This window comes from Elephantulus edwardii, unplaced genomic scaffold, assembly GCF_000299155.1.
Source record: "Elephantulus edwardii isolate Elephantulus edwardi_28Jun2011 unplaced genomic scaffold, EleEdw1.0 scaffold00266, whole genome shotgun sequence".
Lineage (NCBI taxonomy): Eukaryota > Metazoa > Chordata > Mammalia > Macroscelidea > Macroscelididae > Elephantulus > Elephantulus edwardii.
The window spans coordinates 3,273,175-3,287,190 of record NW_006400016.1 but is presented as its reverse complement, the minus strand read 5'-3'; the positions used below and the strand labels follow the sequence as shown (position 1 = coordinate 3,287,190).

Here is a 14,016-nt window from a genome sequence, read left to right as displayed (position 1 = left end):
CGCCCGCCGTGCCCGCCTCCGCGCCCTCGGCGCCCGCCTCCGCGCCCTCGTCCTCGTCCTCGGGAGGTTCGCCCTCGGGCTCCGAGATCTGGGCAGCGATCTGCATCTCGAAGATGGTGTCCTCGCAGAAGCTGACGAACAGCTCCATCTTCTCCGCCTCGCCGCCTTCGTTCACCACGTCGAAGATGAACTGGCGTTTGGACTCCTTCACCTGCGGGCCAGGGAGGGGGCAGGAACGTCAGTGACCGAGGGGCGCAGGGCGCCGGGTGTGGGGGGCTGTGGGGGCGAGGTGCAACTCCACGGGCGCCCTGGAGGCTTTCCTGTGCTCACTGAGAACATTCCTGGGAGCCTTGGGGGCGTGATGAGTTTTAGAACCTGCACCCCCATGGGAGAAAGCCAGGCAACTTGCTCTTGTTGAGATATAAGCCTCAGAAATCGGATGGAGTGATGCCAGCGATGGGGATCAACTTGATCTGTGTTTGTGTGCGCCCGCACGTAAGTGCACACATCCTGGTACCAGCCAGCATTTTACAGATATTAATTAAATCCTCATCAACAACCCTAGGAGTTAGGAGCTATGTTATCCTCATTTTACAGATGAAGAAATGGAGGCACTGAGAGTTGTGTGCCTGAGATGACAGTGCTTAGAAGTGGCAGAGGTAGGATTCGAACAAACTGGATAACTCCAAAACAGATTTTGCCTTTTGACAACTCTCTGGGCCTGCATTGTCCTTTGTGTTAAATGGAGATGATAACAATAGGTCATACAGTATAGGGTTGTTGTGAAGATTAAATGAGTTAGAAAATGGGCTGTGTTAGAAAAAAACCAAAACCAACTTACTTGTCCTAAAGTCTAAGTATGGTAGCTTCCTAGCTGGTTCCTGAGGCTATAAATCTTAACCATAACAGACTACCTCTTTCTCCTGGTGAGTTATTGTGGAGAGTTAGAACCGACCCATAGCTGAGGAATAAATCGCATGGGAGGAGACTGCAACTCTCTCCTGGGAAGCGACTGGTAGATTTGAACTTTCTGCCTTTGGGTTGGCAGTACAGCTCTTGCCCCTTGGCCACCAGAGCCTACTGAGGGGCTGATAGGTTCAAACACTGTGTCACCAGGGCTAGTTTCAGCATGCTGCCTGAACTAAAAAAACTAAACTCACTGCCACTGAGTTAATTGTGACTTATATTGACCCTACAGGACAGAGTAGAACTGCCCCAGTAGATTTTAGAGCCTGCAAACAGGGCACACTTCAGAGCTATTGTATATAACAGGGTCACTATGAATCACAGGCAACTCAATGGCATATAACAACATCGGAACAGAAGCAGATTGCTGATGAGTTCAAGCCTCTTCTGGCTCGCAGTGCAACATGGAGCATGGCATAAACATGCAAGGGGGACTCAGGAAATGGTAAAAAGATACCCAGGAAAATGAGGACTTGGTGTGGGACCTGAGGCCAGGTGTTTCCTGAGGAAACTCAAAGGTCACTTTATTGAGGAAGTATGCAAGCATTATGGGCTACAAGTGCCAGACAGGAAGGAGTGTGCAAGAGCATGTAGGAAGAGTGTGTCTGGGGGCATGGGAAGAATCAAGCATGAGTGAGCATGAGAGACACACAGGCTTGGCGTGCAAGGCCAGTGTCAGTGTCCCCGTCACCAGAGCACCAGTGTGGGCCTGGGAGCTGAGGACATGTAAGAGGCACATGGGCAGTGCCAGAGAGTAGAAGGTGGGACCCACACACTCTCAATGTCCCAGGGTCAAGTGTATGAGACCAAGTCAGGTCCAAGCCCACCAGGGTTGCTGAGAGGTTAAAGTGTGTGAGTGGGTGTGGTTACATCATGGTAATAAGGGCACATCCAAGGGTGAGTGTGCAAGGTGAAGGCGTGTTACGGAAGCAGCTACAGTGAAGGCACTTATGCATGTGATGCAAATTTGTAGGTGGGTCAAGGTGAAGTGTGCTAGGGTACAGCAACCATGCGTTTGCCTGGCTGCAGCGAGGGTTCACCATGCCCATGGGTAGATGTGCAAAGCACACCCAAGCCTGCGGAGGAGGCCTGCAAGGTGTGGGCACAAGCGTCCCCGGCACACTGAAGCCCCGCCAGCCAAATGGGCACGTGCGCAGGCATCTGACCTGGGGCATCTCCCACTGCGCACGGTTGGTCTCCGAGATCTCAAAGTAGATCCGCTCGATGCGGCGGGAGGCACCCATGATCTCTATGCGGCCCAGGTAGGGTCGGAAGTACTCGAGGATGCTCTCAGCCAGCTCCAGGAAGCTGCGCAGGCGCTGGTCGTGCGGCACGTGCTCCGACAGATTGGTCAGCAGCACTGCCACATTGAAGCCAATGTCGCGGGCTGGCTCCTCAAAGCGGCTGGCGAACTCCTCGCAGTTAATCATCTCGTTCTCGTCGGCTTCAGAGCAGGAAAGCAGGAACTGGATTTCTGGGCCTGTGAACTGCTTCTGGCTGTCCATGGCCTGTGGGTGGGCAGAGTGGGTCAGCAGGTGGCAAGTATATCACAGTTCTTCAACTAATTGTGGACTTGTCCTAAGGCCAGCACAGGCCACCAGCCTCAAGGCTGGTACCAGCTGGTTAGCATGGTAAAGGTGGTCATAGTATTATTGTTATGTACTGTTGTTTTTGAACCAACTCACAACTGACTGTCCACGTTTTCTGTGAATCACAAGGGAGAAGACTGCAGCAGCTGGATTTGAGCCACTTGCTCTTGAGCTGGCAGCACAACCCTAGGCCACCAGGCTAAGATACTGACATGCATTCCCATGGAGCTGAGCTGCCATCAAAAGTAAGATGCATTTTATTTCACAGAGGTGGTACAGAAGGCAAAATTTAAACTTTTTGTCACAATTGACAAAAAGACATGGCACAACATTCCCTAAATTTGCCATCCCAGTGTGCCCTTCAGCTCATCCACATATGGTCAACTGATTTTTTTACAAGGAGATAAAATCAGTTAAGTGGGGAAATGACAGTCTCTTTAACAATGATGTTGGCAAAATTGGAAAACCAACTGCAGGAAACTTCAGCCAAATCCACACCTCACACCATACACAAAAACCAACCCAAGGTAGATCAAGGACCTAGAAGTAAAACCAGAGACTATAAACATCATGAAAGAAAAGCAAGCCCTCCCTAATCCACAGCATGAATAGTTTTCTAAGCATAATGAAAAACCTACAACCAGGAAAGAATAATAGAGGAATGGGACCTACTAAGAATCAAATTCCTATGCACATAAAAAAAAAACTTCTCCAACAGGGTAAGAAGGGACCCATAAACTGGGAAAAATATTTGTCAATGATATATTATGCTGGAGATGAAAAGGTGGAAAAAACGGGGGTGCTTTCCTAGTTAAAAGGGCCATTTCTAAAAAAAAAGGCCATTTCTATATCCATCTCGAAATATAATATTTTAACAGAATAATATCCATATGCATACAAGGGACCTGTTAATACCACTATCATTCAAATTTATGTGCCTACAACGAGAACCAAAGAAGAGGAAACAGATTATTTCTATCACCTGTTGCAGTCAGAAATTAATAGAGCATGTAACCAAGATGCTTTAATAATAATGGGTGACTGGAATACAAAAGATGGGAATAAGGAAAAAGGATCAGTAGTCGGAAAACATGGGGTAAAATATAGAATTGTGTACAATCAATGATTTGAAAATATGGGATAGAGTAATAGAATTCTGTCCAATCAATGATTTATTTGTAGCAAATACATTTTATAAGAAACATAAATTCAGGCTCTACACATGGATTTCACAGGAATCAGACTAATTACATCTGTGGAAAGAACTGCTGGAGAAATTCAATATCCGCAGTAAAAATTAGGCCAGGTGCTGACTGTGGAACAGACCATCAACTGCTGATATGCAAGTTCAAATTAAAACTAAAGAAGGTTAAATTAAATCCACAGGAATAAAAATTTGACCCTGAGTCTATCTCCCATGAATTTAAAAACCAACTCAGGAATAGGTTTGAGGCTTTGAACATTAATGAAGACCAGATAAGCTGTGGGAAGATGTCAAGAATATCATTCATGAAGAATGCAAAAAGTCATTATTAAGAAGGAAGAAGACAAGACCAAAATAGATGTCAGAAGAGACTCTGAATATTGCACTAGAGCTCTGAGAAGCCAAAGCAAAGGGAAGAAATAAAATAAAGGAGCTGAAGAGAAGATTTCAAAGGGCTGCTAAGGAAGACAAGGCAAAATATAATGAAATGTACAAGGAGCTGGAGTCAGAAAACCAAAAGGGCCAAACTCACTCAGCATTTCTTTTCTTTTTTATTTCTTTTTAGCATTTCTTTTCTTTAAAAGATATTTATTGTGTGTGTGTGTGTGTGTGTATGTACAATCAAATCAGATCTGACTGGTACAGGAGGAGATTGTCCCTCCTCCAGGAGAGCATCTGGTGGATTCAACCGCATAGCTCTGAAATTGCAGTGCAACTTCTTGCCACTAGACCACCAGAGCTCCCTCCTCAGTATTTCTTAAGCTGAAAGAACTAAAGAATAAATTCAAGTTTTGAGTTGCAATGCTTAAGAATGCCATGGGCAGAATATTGAATGATTCAGGAAGCATTAAAAGAAGATGAAAGGAGCATACAGAGTCACTGTACCAAAAAGAATTGGCAGCCACAGAAGAATTTCAAGAAACAACGTATGAGCAACAGGCAATGGTGATGAAGGAGGAACTGTAGGCTTCTCTGAAGGACTTGGCAAAAAATAAAGACCCAGGGATTGATGGTACACCAACTGACATATTTTAGCAAACAGATGCTGCCCTGCATGTGCTCACTAAGTTGTGCCAAGAAATCTGGAGGACAACGGCTTGGCCAACTGGCTGGAAGAGATCCATATTTATTCCCATTCCAAAAAAAGGTGACCTGACAGAATGTGGAAATTATTGAACAATATCACTAATATCACACACTAGTAAAATCCTGCTGAAGATTATCCAGAAAAGATTTGAAAAGTACATTGACAGAGAACTACCAGAAATACAGACTGGGTTTATAAGAGGTCATGGCACTAGGGACATTATTGCCAATGTCAGATGGATCTTGGCAGAGAGTACCAGAAGAATGTCTATCTGTGTTTTATTGACTATGCAAAATCATTTGACTGTGTGGATCACAATAAAATGTGGCTAACCTTGAGGAAAATTGGAATCTCAGAACACTTGATCATGCTTATACGAAACCTATGCTTGGACTAAGAAGCAGTCCTCAGAACAGAGCAAGGAAACACTGCATGGTTCAAGATCAGGAAGGAGTGTGTCAGGGATGCATCCCGTACCCATACCTTTTCAATCTGTATGCTGAACAGATCATTGGGAACCAGGGCTTTATGAAGAAGAGTGTGGCATCAGGATTGGAGGAAGACTCATTAACAACCTCTGATATGCAGATGACACAACCTTGCTTGCTGAAACTGAGGAGGACCTGAAGCATTTGCTGCAAAAGGTCAAGGACTGTAGTCTTCAATATGGATTGAAGCTTAACATCAAGAAAACAAAGATTCTCACCACTGGGCAAACTGGCAGCACCATGTTAGATGGAGAAAAAAAATTGAGATTGTTAGATCCACAATCAACACTCTTAAAGTCAGGAAATCAAAAGACTAATTACATTGGGAAAATCTGCTGTCATGGACCTCTCTAGAGTGCTGAAGAGCAACGATGTCAGTCTAGATACAAAGGTGTGCCTAATCCAGGCCATGGTTTTCTCAATTATTTCTTAAGCTTCAGAGAGTTGGACAATGACTAAGGATGACAGAAGAAGAATCGATGCCTTCAAGTTGTGGGGTTGGAGAAGAGTCATGAACATATCATGGACTGCCAAGAAAACAAATAGGTCTGTCTTGGAGAGAGTAAAACCACGTCTCTCCTTGGAGGCTAGGATTTTGAAGCTCTGCCTCACTTACTTTGGGGACACGGCCAGGAGAGATCGATCGGTCCTTGGAGAAGAACATCATGAAGGGTGACAGCGCAGGAGAGGGAGACCCCGGATGAGATGGAGTGATACAGTAACTGGGGCAATGGGGGTAGGTGTGTTGAAATTAGTGAGACTGGCTCAGGACAGGAAAGGGTTTAGAGCTGCTGTACATCACTATACATCACATGCAACTCAATGGCCCATAACAACAATAATATACTATAACAGGTTTGGAAGCAGGACTGGCACACACTTCCTAAATAACATGCCTCTGGAAACTCCATGAACTTTGATAAATGTTAAGTAGAGGGGCTTCAGGCCTTTAGTTAATAGTGTCGCTATGAATTGTGTTTGACTCGAAGGCAATCAACAACAACATATCTGATAGGGACTTATATCTAAAATGTATAGAATACTCCAGCACCACAACAAGAAAAAGGTAAATAACAAAATCACAAAATGGGCACAAGATATGAATAGATACTTCATCAGATATTCAGATGGCAAACAAACACAGGAAGAAATATATAAAATCTCTAGCTATCAGAGATGCAAAATAGCAATTATCTCACCCCAGCAACAATAGCAAAGTTCAACAGGGAGCCAAACAAAAAATGCTGGTGAGATTGTGGAGAGATTGGAATCTTATTCACTGCTGGTGGGAATGTAAAATGGTACAGCCACTATGGATGGCAGTCTAGTGCTTTCTCAAAAAGTTAGCCTAGAAATACCACTTGACCCAGCAATTCCACTACTGGGAATGTACCCTGAAGAAAGCAGAGCCACGGTTCAAACAGATGTATGTACACCCATGGGAAGCAACCCAACTGCTCATCAATAAACAAATAAATAGAAAACTATGGTACAGTCACACAATGGAATATTACACAGCACGGGAGAAGAACGAACTCTAGAAACATTACACAACATGGGGGAGTCTGGAGGACATTATGCTGAGTGAAATATCTCAGTAACAAAGGACAAATACTGCATAACATTGCTGTTACAAAATAGGACAGACATGGGGGATTAGGGAAAGCATGGGAAAGAGTGGATAGATAATATTGCATTAGATCAGATGAGGGAAGGAACCGTCTGAAATGAATATATGATTAGGCAGCATATGTAGGACAACAATCTGGAACAAGGAGTGCATGGTGGTGTGGGCTGGGGGAGGGGGAAAAGAAGGAAAAGGGGAAGAAAATGTGCAAAAAACATAAAATAGACCGGCATTTTCCCACTCCTTGATGCTTCACGGTGGGCTCCAGTGCTCTCAGGATAGTCTCCATGGCTTCCAGTGGGGTAAGGTTGGCCAATAGTTGAGTTCAGAGAGGTATATTTATCTGCCTAGCTTCCTCCCTGGACTCTGGCCCCTTCCTCTGAGGTCCTGGGCTGAGGCCCCTCTCCACTTAGCCCCTTCTGTCTCAGGGCTCAGTGACTGGTCTTCTTTCCAGGTGGGAATGATAACTCTAGGCCTGCCCACTCCTCTGAATCCCCTACACTATTGCTTTGTAAACTCAAACCCCCAACCAGTGGATCCCATATTGATTCTGACTCAAGGTGACCTCAGGTGGTTTTGGAATAGAACTGCCTCTGACCGTTTGGAGATTTTCAGGCCTTTCTTTCTAGTCACCTCTGAGTAGATTCAAACTGCCAACCTCTCAGTTAGTAGCTGACCTCTTAACTGTACCATCCAGAGAAGTCTTACCTTTGTAAGCACTTAGCTTTACCAAACACTTCCTAACTTAGCAGTGTGCATGGACTGTTTTCTTTTGGAACTCTGATGCACTCTCCCACTTCATCTTTTGCTCCAAGATCCCTTTTAATTACCTCCACCACACCTCCAGCAACTTAATAATTGACATGTGGCACAGTGGAGGACTCTGACTCTCCCCTGGGAACAGTCATGTCTTTGCCACCTACAATTAATAAATGCCTAAACACTCAAATTCATTGCTATGGAGTTGACACTGACTCTCCAGTGAGCTTCTGAGGACAGCAGTTACACAGGAGGAGACTGTCCCTCTTCCTCTCCTGGAGCTTTTGATGGATTAAACCACCTTTGAGTTAGCAATGCAACTTGCTATGGACTGAGCCATGGTAGCTCCCTAAAAATGCTCATGGTGACATATTTTTCCAGAATAATATGCAGTATCACTTTTGCATTTTTAAAAAGTTAGGGCACTGCTATCATACTAGGAAATTTTCTTTCCTTTCTCAGCAGTTGTAAAAATCTTTGTTGATTTAAATATGCAGACCAACCAGAAGAACTAGACAGTACTAAACAGGATCACAGTAGGGAGGAGCTGGGAGAAAATGGGGAACAAAACTCAAAATCACAGAAATAAGCAAGCCTGTTGGTCTCCTGGGTTGATAAAACCCCTGAGGCTATGGCCCTTAGTCACCCTCTCTGCTTGAAACAAAACTTACCCCTGTGGTTCAAATTTCAAGCAATAAAAACCCCTCTCATTCTGTAAACCATCACTGTCAAGTTGGAACCAACTCATCGCAGACCCTCCAGTAGGTTTTCGGAGGCTGTCAATTAACTGCACCAGTCAGAGCCACCGGTGAGCCAAACTGCTAGCAGGACGTCTTCTCTAGGTTACTACACTGAGGAGGCCACCAGACAAGGTTGTTTGCTCCTAGCAGATCCATCAGCATGTTTCCCGAGGCAATGATTACACGGGAAGAGGGTCCCATTATGTGGAGCCACTGATGGACTCGAATCGCATATCACAGCACAGCTTCTTACCCCGAGGATGCCAGACTTCCCTCACTAAACAACAAACATCCTTATAAGGCGAAAAAGAAAACTGAGGGAAGTACACACTTTTGAACAATCACTCAGACAAGATAAAAAAAGGTGACGTGTTTGCCCAGGAAGAAAGTGTACCAGGCAGAAAGGGATCAGATAGAAGGAGACAGGGAAACATGAGTCACTGGCAGGGACTGAGGAGAGCAGAGTGCTGTTATCATATGGGGACGGTAACACCGTCATAAAGCAAAATATGTATAAATGATTGAATGGGAAACTAATTTTATCTGTAAACTATCACTCAAAGCACAAGAAAAAGTTTAAATGTATCTTTGGAAAAGAACAAGGTCAGTGAAAGAGAGGAAGACTCTCAACAAGACGCATTGCTTGACACAGTGACTTCCGCACTGGGCTTCAGCATGACCAAGGTGAGGAGGATGGCGCAGGACAGAGAAGTTTCAATTTATTGTTCACAGGGTCATTATGAGTCATAGCTGACTTCATGGCACCTGACATTTAGTCATCTACCTTTCTATTTAGCTCTGTTGCTCTGGGGTTGTAGTCTGTAGAGCATTAAGCTGCTAGCCTAAAGGCCACACTTCTCAATTCAAATCTACCAGAAAGTCATGGGAGAGAGACAGCTAGTCTCCTCTGTGTGATTTGTGACTTTGGAAACCCACAAAAGTGTCAGCAAGTCAGCTAGTAGTTGGTTCCAACTCAATAGTAATGAGAGTTACAATATCTCCATCAGACACATTCTTTTTCACTGCTGTATAGTATTGCTTTTAAATCATCATTCTCATTTCCTGACAATGAACATGTAAGTTGCTTCTGAATTTCCATTTTACAAATAATATCTTCACTGGAATTCCTGAGCTGATCTTTTATGTTACAAAAGGTGTTCTACACATTCATGTTTATTGCTGCATTGTTCACAATAGCAATAACAACCCAAGATCAGATAAGATAAGACTCAAGAGAGCAGCAAATCTCAAGATCCAAGTCCAGGAATGAATGAAGGGAGGGAGGGGTCCCAGCCTCTGTAGATAGGTGGGGTTTTGAGAGAGACAGGATTAAACTACATCATTACACGGAGAGGGGCACCGAGGCTCGACAGAGCAAGGGGAGTGAGGAGTTTCTATATGACTGTGTCTCAATGCAACCAGTAATTGTTATTGCTTTTGTGAACAACGCAGCAATAAACATAGATGTGCAGAACACATTTGTAACGTAGAATTTGTAACGTAGAGCTCAGGAATTCCCAGTGAAAATATTATTTGTAAAATAATAATATTTTATTGTGAGATGGAAACAGTCCAAGTGTCCATCAATAAACAAATGGATAGAGAAGTTCTGGTATATTCACACAATGGATTGCTATGCTGTATTGAAAAATAAGGAACTCATGAAATGAAATATTATACAAAATTGGTGACCCTGGAGGACATTATGCTGAGTAAAATATCTCAGTCACAAAAGGACAAATACTGCATAGTGCCACTGTAGTAAAATGGGACTGACATTAGGACTGGGGGTAGACTGAAAAAGACGGGATAAGTAATGTATACTGCATTGAAACAGATGAGGGAAAGAACTGTTTAAAACGGATATGTGATTAGGTATTATTGTCATGACAGGAGTCCAGAATGAAGGCTGCATAGTGGAGTGGACCTGGAGGGAGGGATTGTATAACAATGAAAGACTTTTACTTTTCAAAGAGAAGAGCAAACAGAGGGGGAGGGTTGGGCAGGGAGAAAACTGCAACAATGAATGAATCTCTGTAAACTTTCATTAAAATTAATAATAATAAGAAATGTTAAAAAAATAATGCTTTTTAAGAGATGACCCAGAAAACAAACACTTCACCAAAATCACATAATGTGGGATATATTTCTGGCTTTTGCCATGCAATACATTCTTCAATGTTCTTGTTGACCTTTGGAGACACTGTTAATTAATCTAATGACCCACAAATGGACTGCAACACAGTTTAAGGGAAAAAATGCTGCTTTAGGGTGTGAACAGAAGCAATGTTTTCTGACTCTAAAAAAAGTGCTTTGTAGAAAAGTCAAGAACTTTGCAAAATGCTTTCTAAATGAGTAACATGCTTTGCAATCTTTAAATGGCTGCAGAAACCACAGTGCATTGAAACACAGTCATATAGGAACCCCTCACCTCCCCTTGCTCTGTTGAGCCTCGGTGCCCCTCTCCGTGTGATGATGCAGTTTTAAGCCTGTGTCTCTCAAAAACCCACCTGTCTACAGAGGCTGGGAGCCTTCCCTCCCTTCATTCATTTCTGGACTTGGATCTTGAGATTTGCTGCTCTGTCTTAGCTATTGTCCATTTGCTCAACCTCTTCTTTTGAAGTACTTTCTTCTCTGACAGTTGTAATTTTCCTTTGCTGAGTGGAGACCCCAGGCTTTAGTTCTGCACCCATCTCTTTTTTTTTTTTTGCTCTTTTTTTTAATTATTAAATTTTATTAATTTTAATGAACATTTACAGAAATTTTGGGTTTTCATTCAGTCATTGTTGCACTATTTTCTCTACCCTCCTCCCCAGTTCATCCTTCTTTCCCCCCCCTTGAAAGTCTGTTTTAATTGTCCAATTGCCACAGTGCTTGTCAAAGCCAGTTCTGATTAAGCTCCTTTGTCAGTGTGTCCTTTGCCATTCCCTATCACTCCTCCCTGAGAGAGACTTCAACACCCTTCTCTTTTAAAATACTTTCCATGGAAATCTTAACAAGGCCCAATGACAAACCTCTAAACACCAGTGTACACCAAATAAGATTTTCATTTCTCTAGCCCCAGAGCTCCTGTACCCCAGAATCTAGCCTGTGACAGCTGAAGCTCTAGCTGGTATCTTTTCTGTGGATGTCTATTTGGCACCCCAGGTAAAAAATGGCTGAGAGGATTTCTTGATTTATGCTTCATACCATCTTCTCCCACAGTCTTATCTCAGGAGTAGCTTCACCACCAACCTAGCTACTTAACTAAAATCTCTGAGTCATTGTTTCTTTCTCTCATATAGCTCATTGCCCACACTGATCCAATACAGATCCATCTAAAGTGATCTAGGATTGACCAACTTCTGCTCCTTCCACAGGCTCCTACCTGGGTCTAATCCCACCATACCCTCCCACCTCGGTCATCACACCACATACTGTCTCCTGTCTCTCTCCTTTCCAACCCCTAAGCCTGTTCCTCACACAAAGATAGAGGGACTCTGTGACTATCTGAGTCAGATCACATCCCTCTCTGGCCCAGAGAACTCTACCTTGGCTCTGTTTCAATTAGATTAAAAGTCAAAGTCTTCAGCCAGGGCCCCTCCCCAGCCTGCCCCCTGCTGACCTCTCAGTTCTCTTTCCTAACCTCATGGACTTCCTTTCCATCCTTCCTGTACCCACCTCTCAGCCTTTTCACTTGCTGCCCTCTTTGTTTATGGATTGAATTGTGTGCCCCTGCAAAAAACCAAAAAGTATGCCTTATAAAAATCCTGAAAGATGTGGCACTCTGTGCCATAAAGATGACAAATCTGAAACCTGTGAAGCAGTTCTGTTCTGTCTTATAGAGTCAAAATGTGTCAGAACTGACTAGATGCCAATGTTGTTGTCATGTGCCAGTCAAGTCAGAATTTCCTCAAAGCTGGCCTTCCAGTGAGTTCTCAGAGACTGTAAATCATACGAGAAGAGACTGTCTATCTTTCTCCCAAACAGCAGCTGGTGGATTTGAATCACATACCTTTGGGTTAGCAGCACAACTCCGAACCCACTAGGCTACCACAGCTCCTTGTTTTTGGTGGTGGTGGTTGTTATGTGCCATTGAGTAGACTGCAACTCATAGTGACCCAATGTACAAAAGCTTTGAACTCTGCCCTATCCTGAGCCAGCCTCACTGTTCCTGACATACCTACACCTGTTACCGCAGTTACTGTGTCGGTCCATCCAAGTATGATGTCCTTATCCAGGGACTGATCCTCCCTGGCTACATGCCCAAAGTATGCAAGATGAAGCTTCAAAATCTTTGCTTCCAAGGAGCAGCCTGGTTCACACTCTCCAGGATAAACCTCTTTGTTCTCTTGTCAGTCATGGTATATTCAATACTCTTCTCCAGCCCAGCTCTTTGATGCATGGCAAGTAATTGCAAAGACCATGGTCTGAATCAGGCACACCTTAGTCCCTAGACTATATCATTACTCTTCAGCACATTTGAGAGGACTTTGAGAGGACTTTTTGACAGCACTTTCCCCCCAGAGCAATTCATCTTTTGATTTCTTGACTGCCAGTGCCAAGAGTGTTGATTATGGAGCTGAGCAAGCTAAAATTGTTAACAGCCTCCATCTATCATGGTGCTGCCAACTGGCCAGTGGTGAGAATCTGTGTCTTCTTGATGTTGAGCTTAAATCCATACTGAAGACTACAGTTCTTGACTGTTTGTAGCTTCAAGTCCTCCTCAGTTTTGGCAAACAAGGTTCTAAGGTCATTAGCATAATGTTGGCTGTTGAATCTTCTCCTTCCTATACTGATTCCACATTCCTCCTCATTAAGATTTGGCTCCCGAATGATCTCTTCCACATATAGATTGAAAAGATACGGAGACAGAATGCATCCATGGTCCACTCTTTTCTTGACTTTGAACCAAGCTCTGTTCTAACCACTATCTCCTAGTCCATGATCACAATCAAGTGTTCTGGAATTCCCATTCTTCTTAAGTTTAGCCACAATTTATTGTGATCCCTGCAGTCAAATCAATGAAACACAGATAGACTTTTCTCTGGTACTCTTTGCTTTCACCAAGATCCATCTGACAGTGCTGATAACGTCTTGGTGCTATAGTCTCTTCTAAACCCAGCCTGTATTTCTGGCAGTTTTCTGTTGATTTTTGGATAATCTTCAGCAGGATTTTGCTTGCAGGTGATATCAGTGATATTGTTCAATGATTTCCACACTCTGTAGGGTCACCCTTTTCTGGAATGGGATCAAATATGGATCACTTCCAGTCACTTGGCCAGTAGTTGCTCTCCAGATTTCTTGGTACAACTTGGTGAGCACATACAGGGCAATATTAATTTGTTGAAATACGTCATTTGGTATTCCACCAATTTCTGGGCACTTGTTCTTTGCCAACTCCTTCAGAGCAGCTTGAACTTCCTCTTTCATCACCGTTGCCTCTTAATCATATGTTGTTTCTTGAAATTCTTCTGTGTCTATATACTCTTACCATTTTCTTTTAATGCTTCCTGTATTATTTAATATTCTGCCCATAGCATTCTCTCTCTCTCTCTCTCTCTCTCTCTCTCTCTC

At 43.6% G+C, this 14,016-nt stretch overlaps 1 protein-coding gene across 1 annotated transcript in view; it reads right to left on the bottom strand.

The window, feature by feature from the left end:
• RYR1 (ryanodine receptor 1 (skeletal)) overlaps window positions 1-14,016 on the bottom strand; it is a 199,386-nt gene that overhangs the window by 16,974 nt on the left and 168,396 nt on the right. The window contains exons 90-91 of the mRNA XM_006899740.1: window positions 2,133-2,474; window positions 8-211 (exon numbers count right to left, since the gene is read on the bottom strand). Of these exons, the coding sequence (XP_006899802.1) occupies window positions 8-211; window positions 2,133-2,474 (546 nt within the window). The remainder of the gene's footprint in view (window positions 1-7; window positions 212-2,132; window positions 2,475-14,016) is intronic.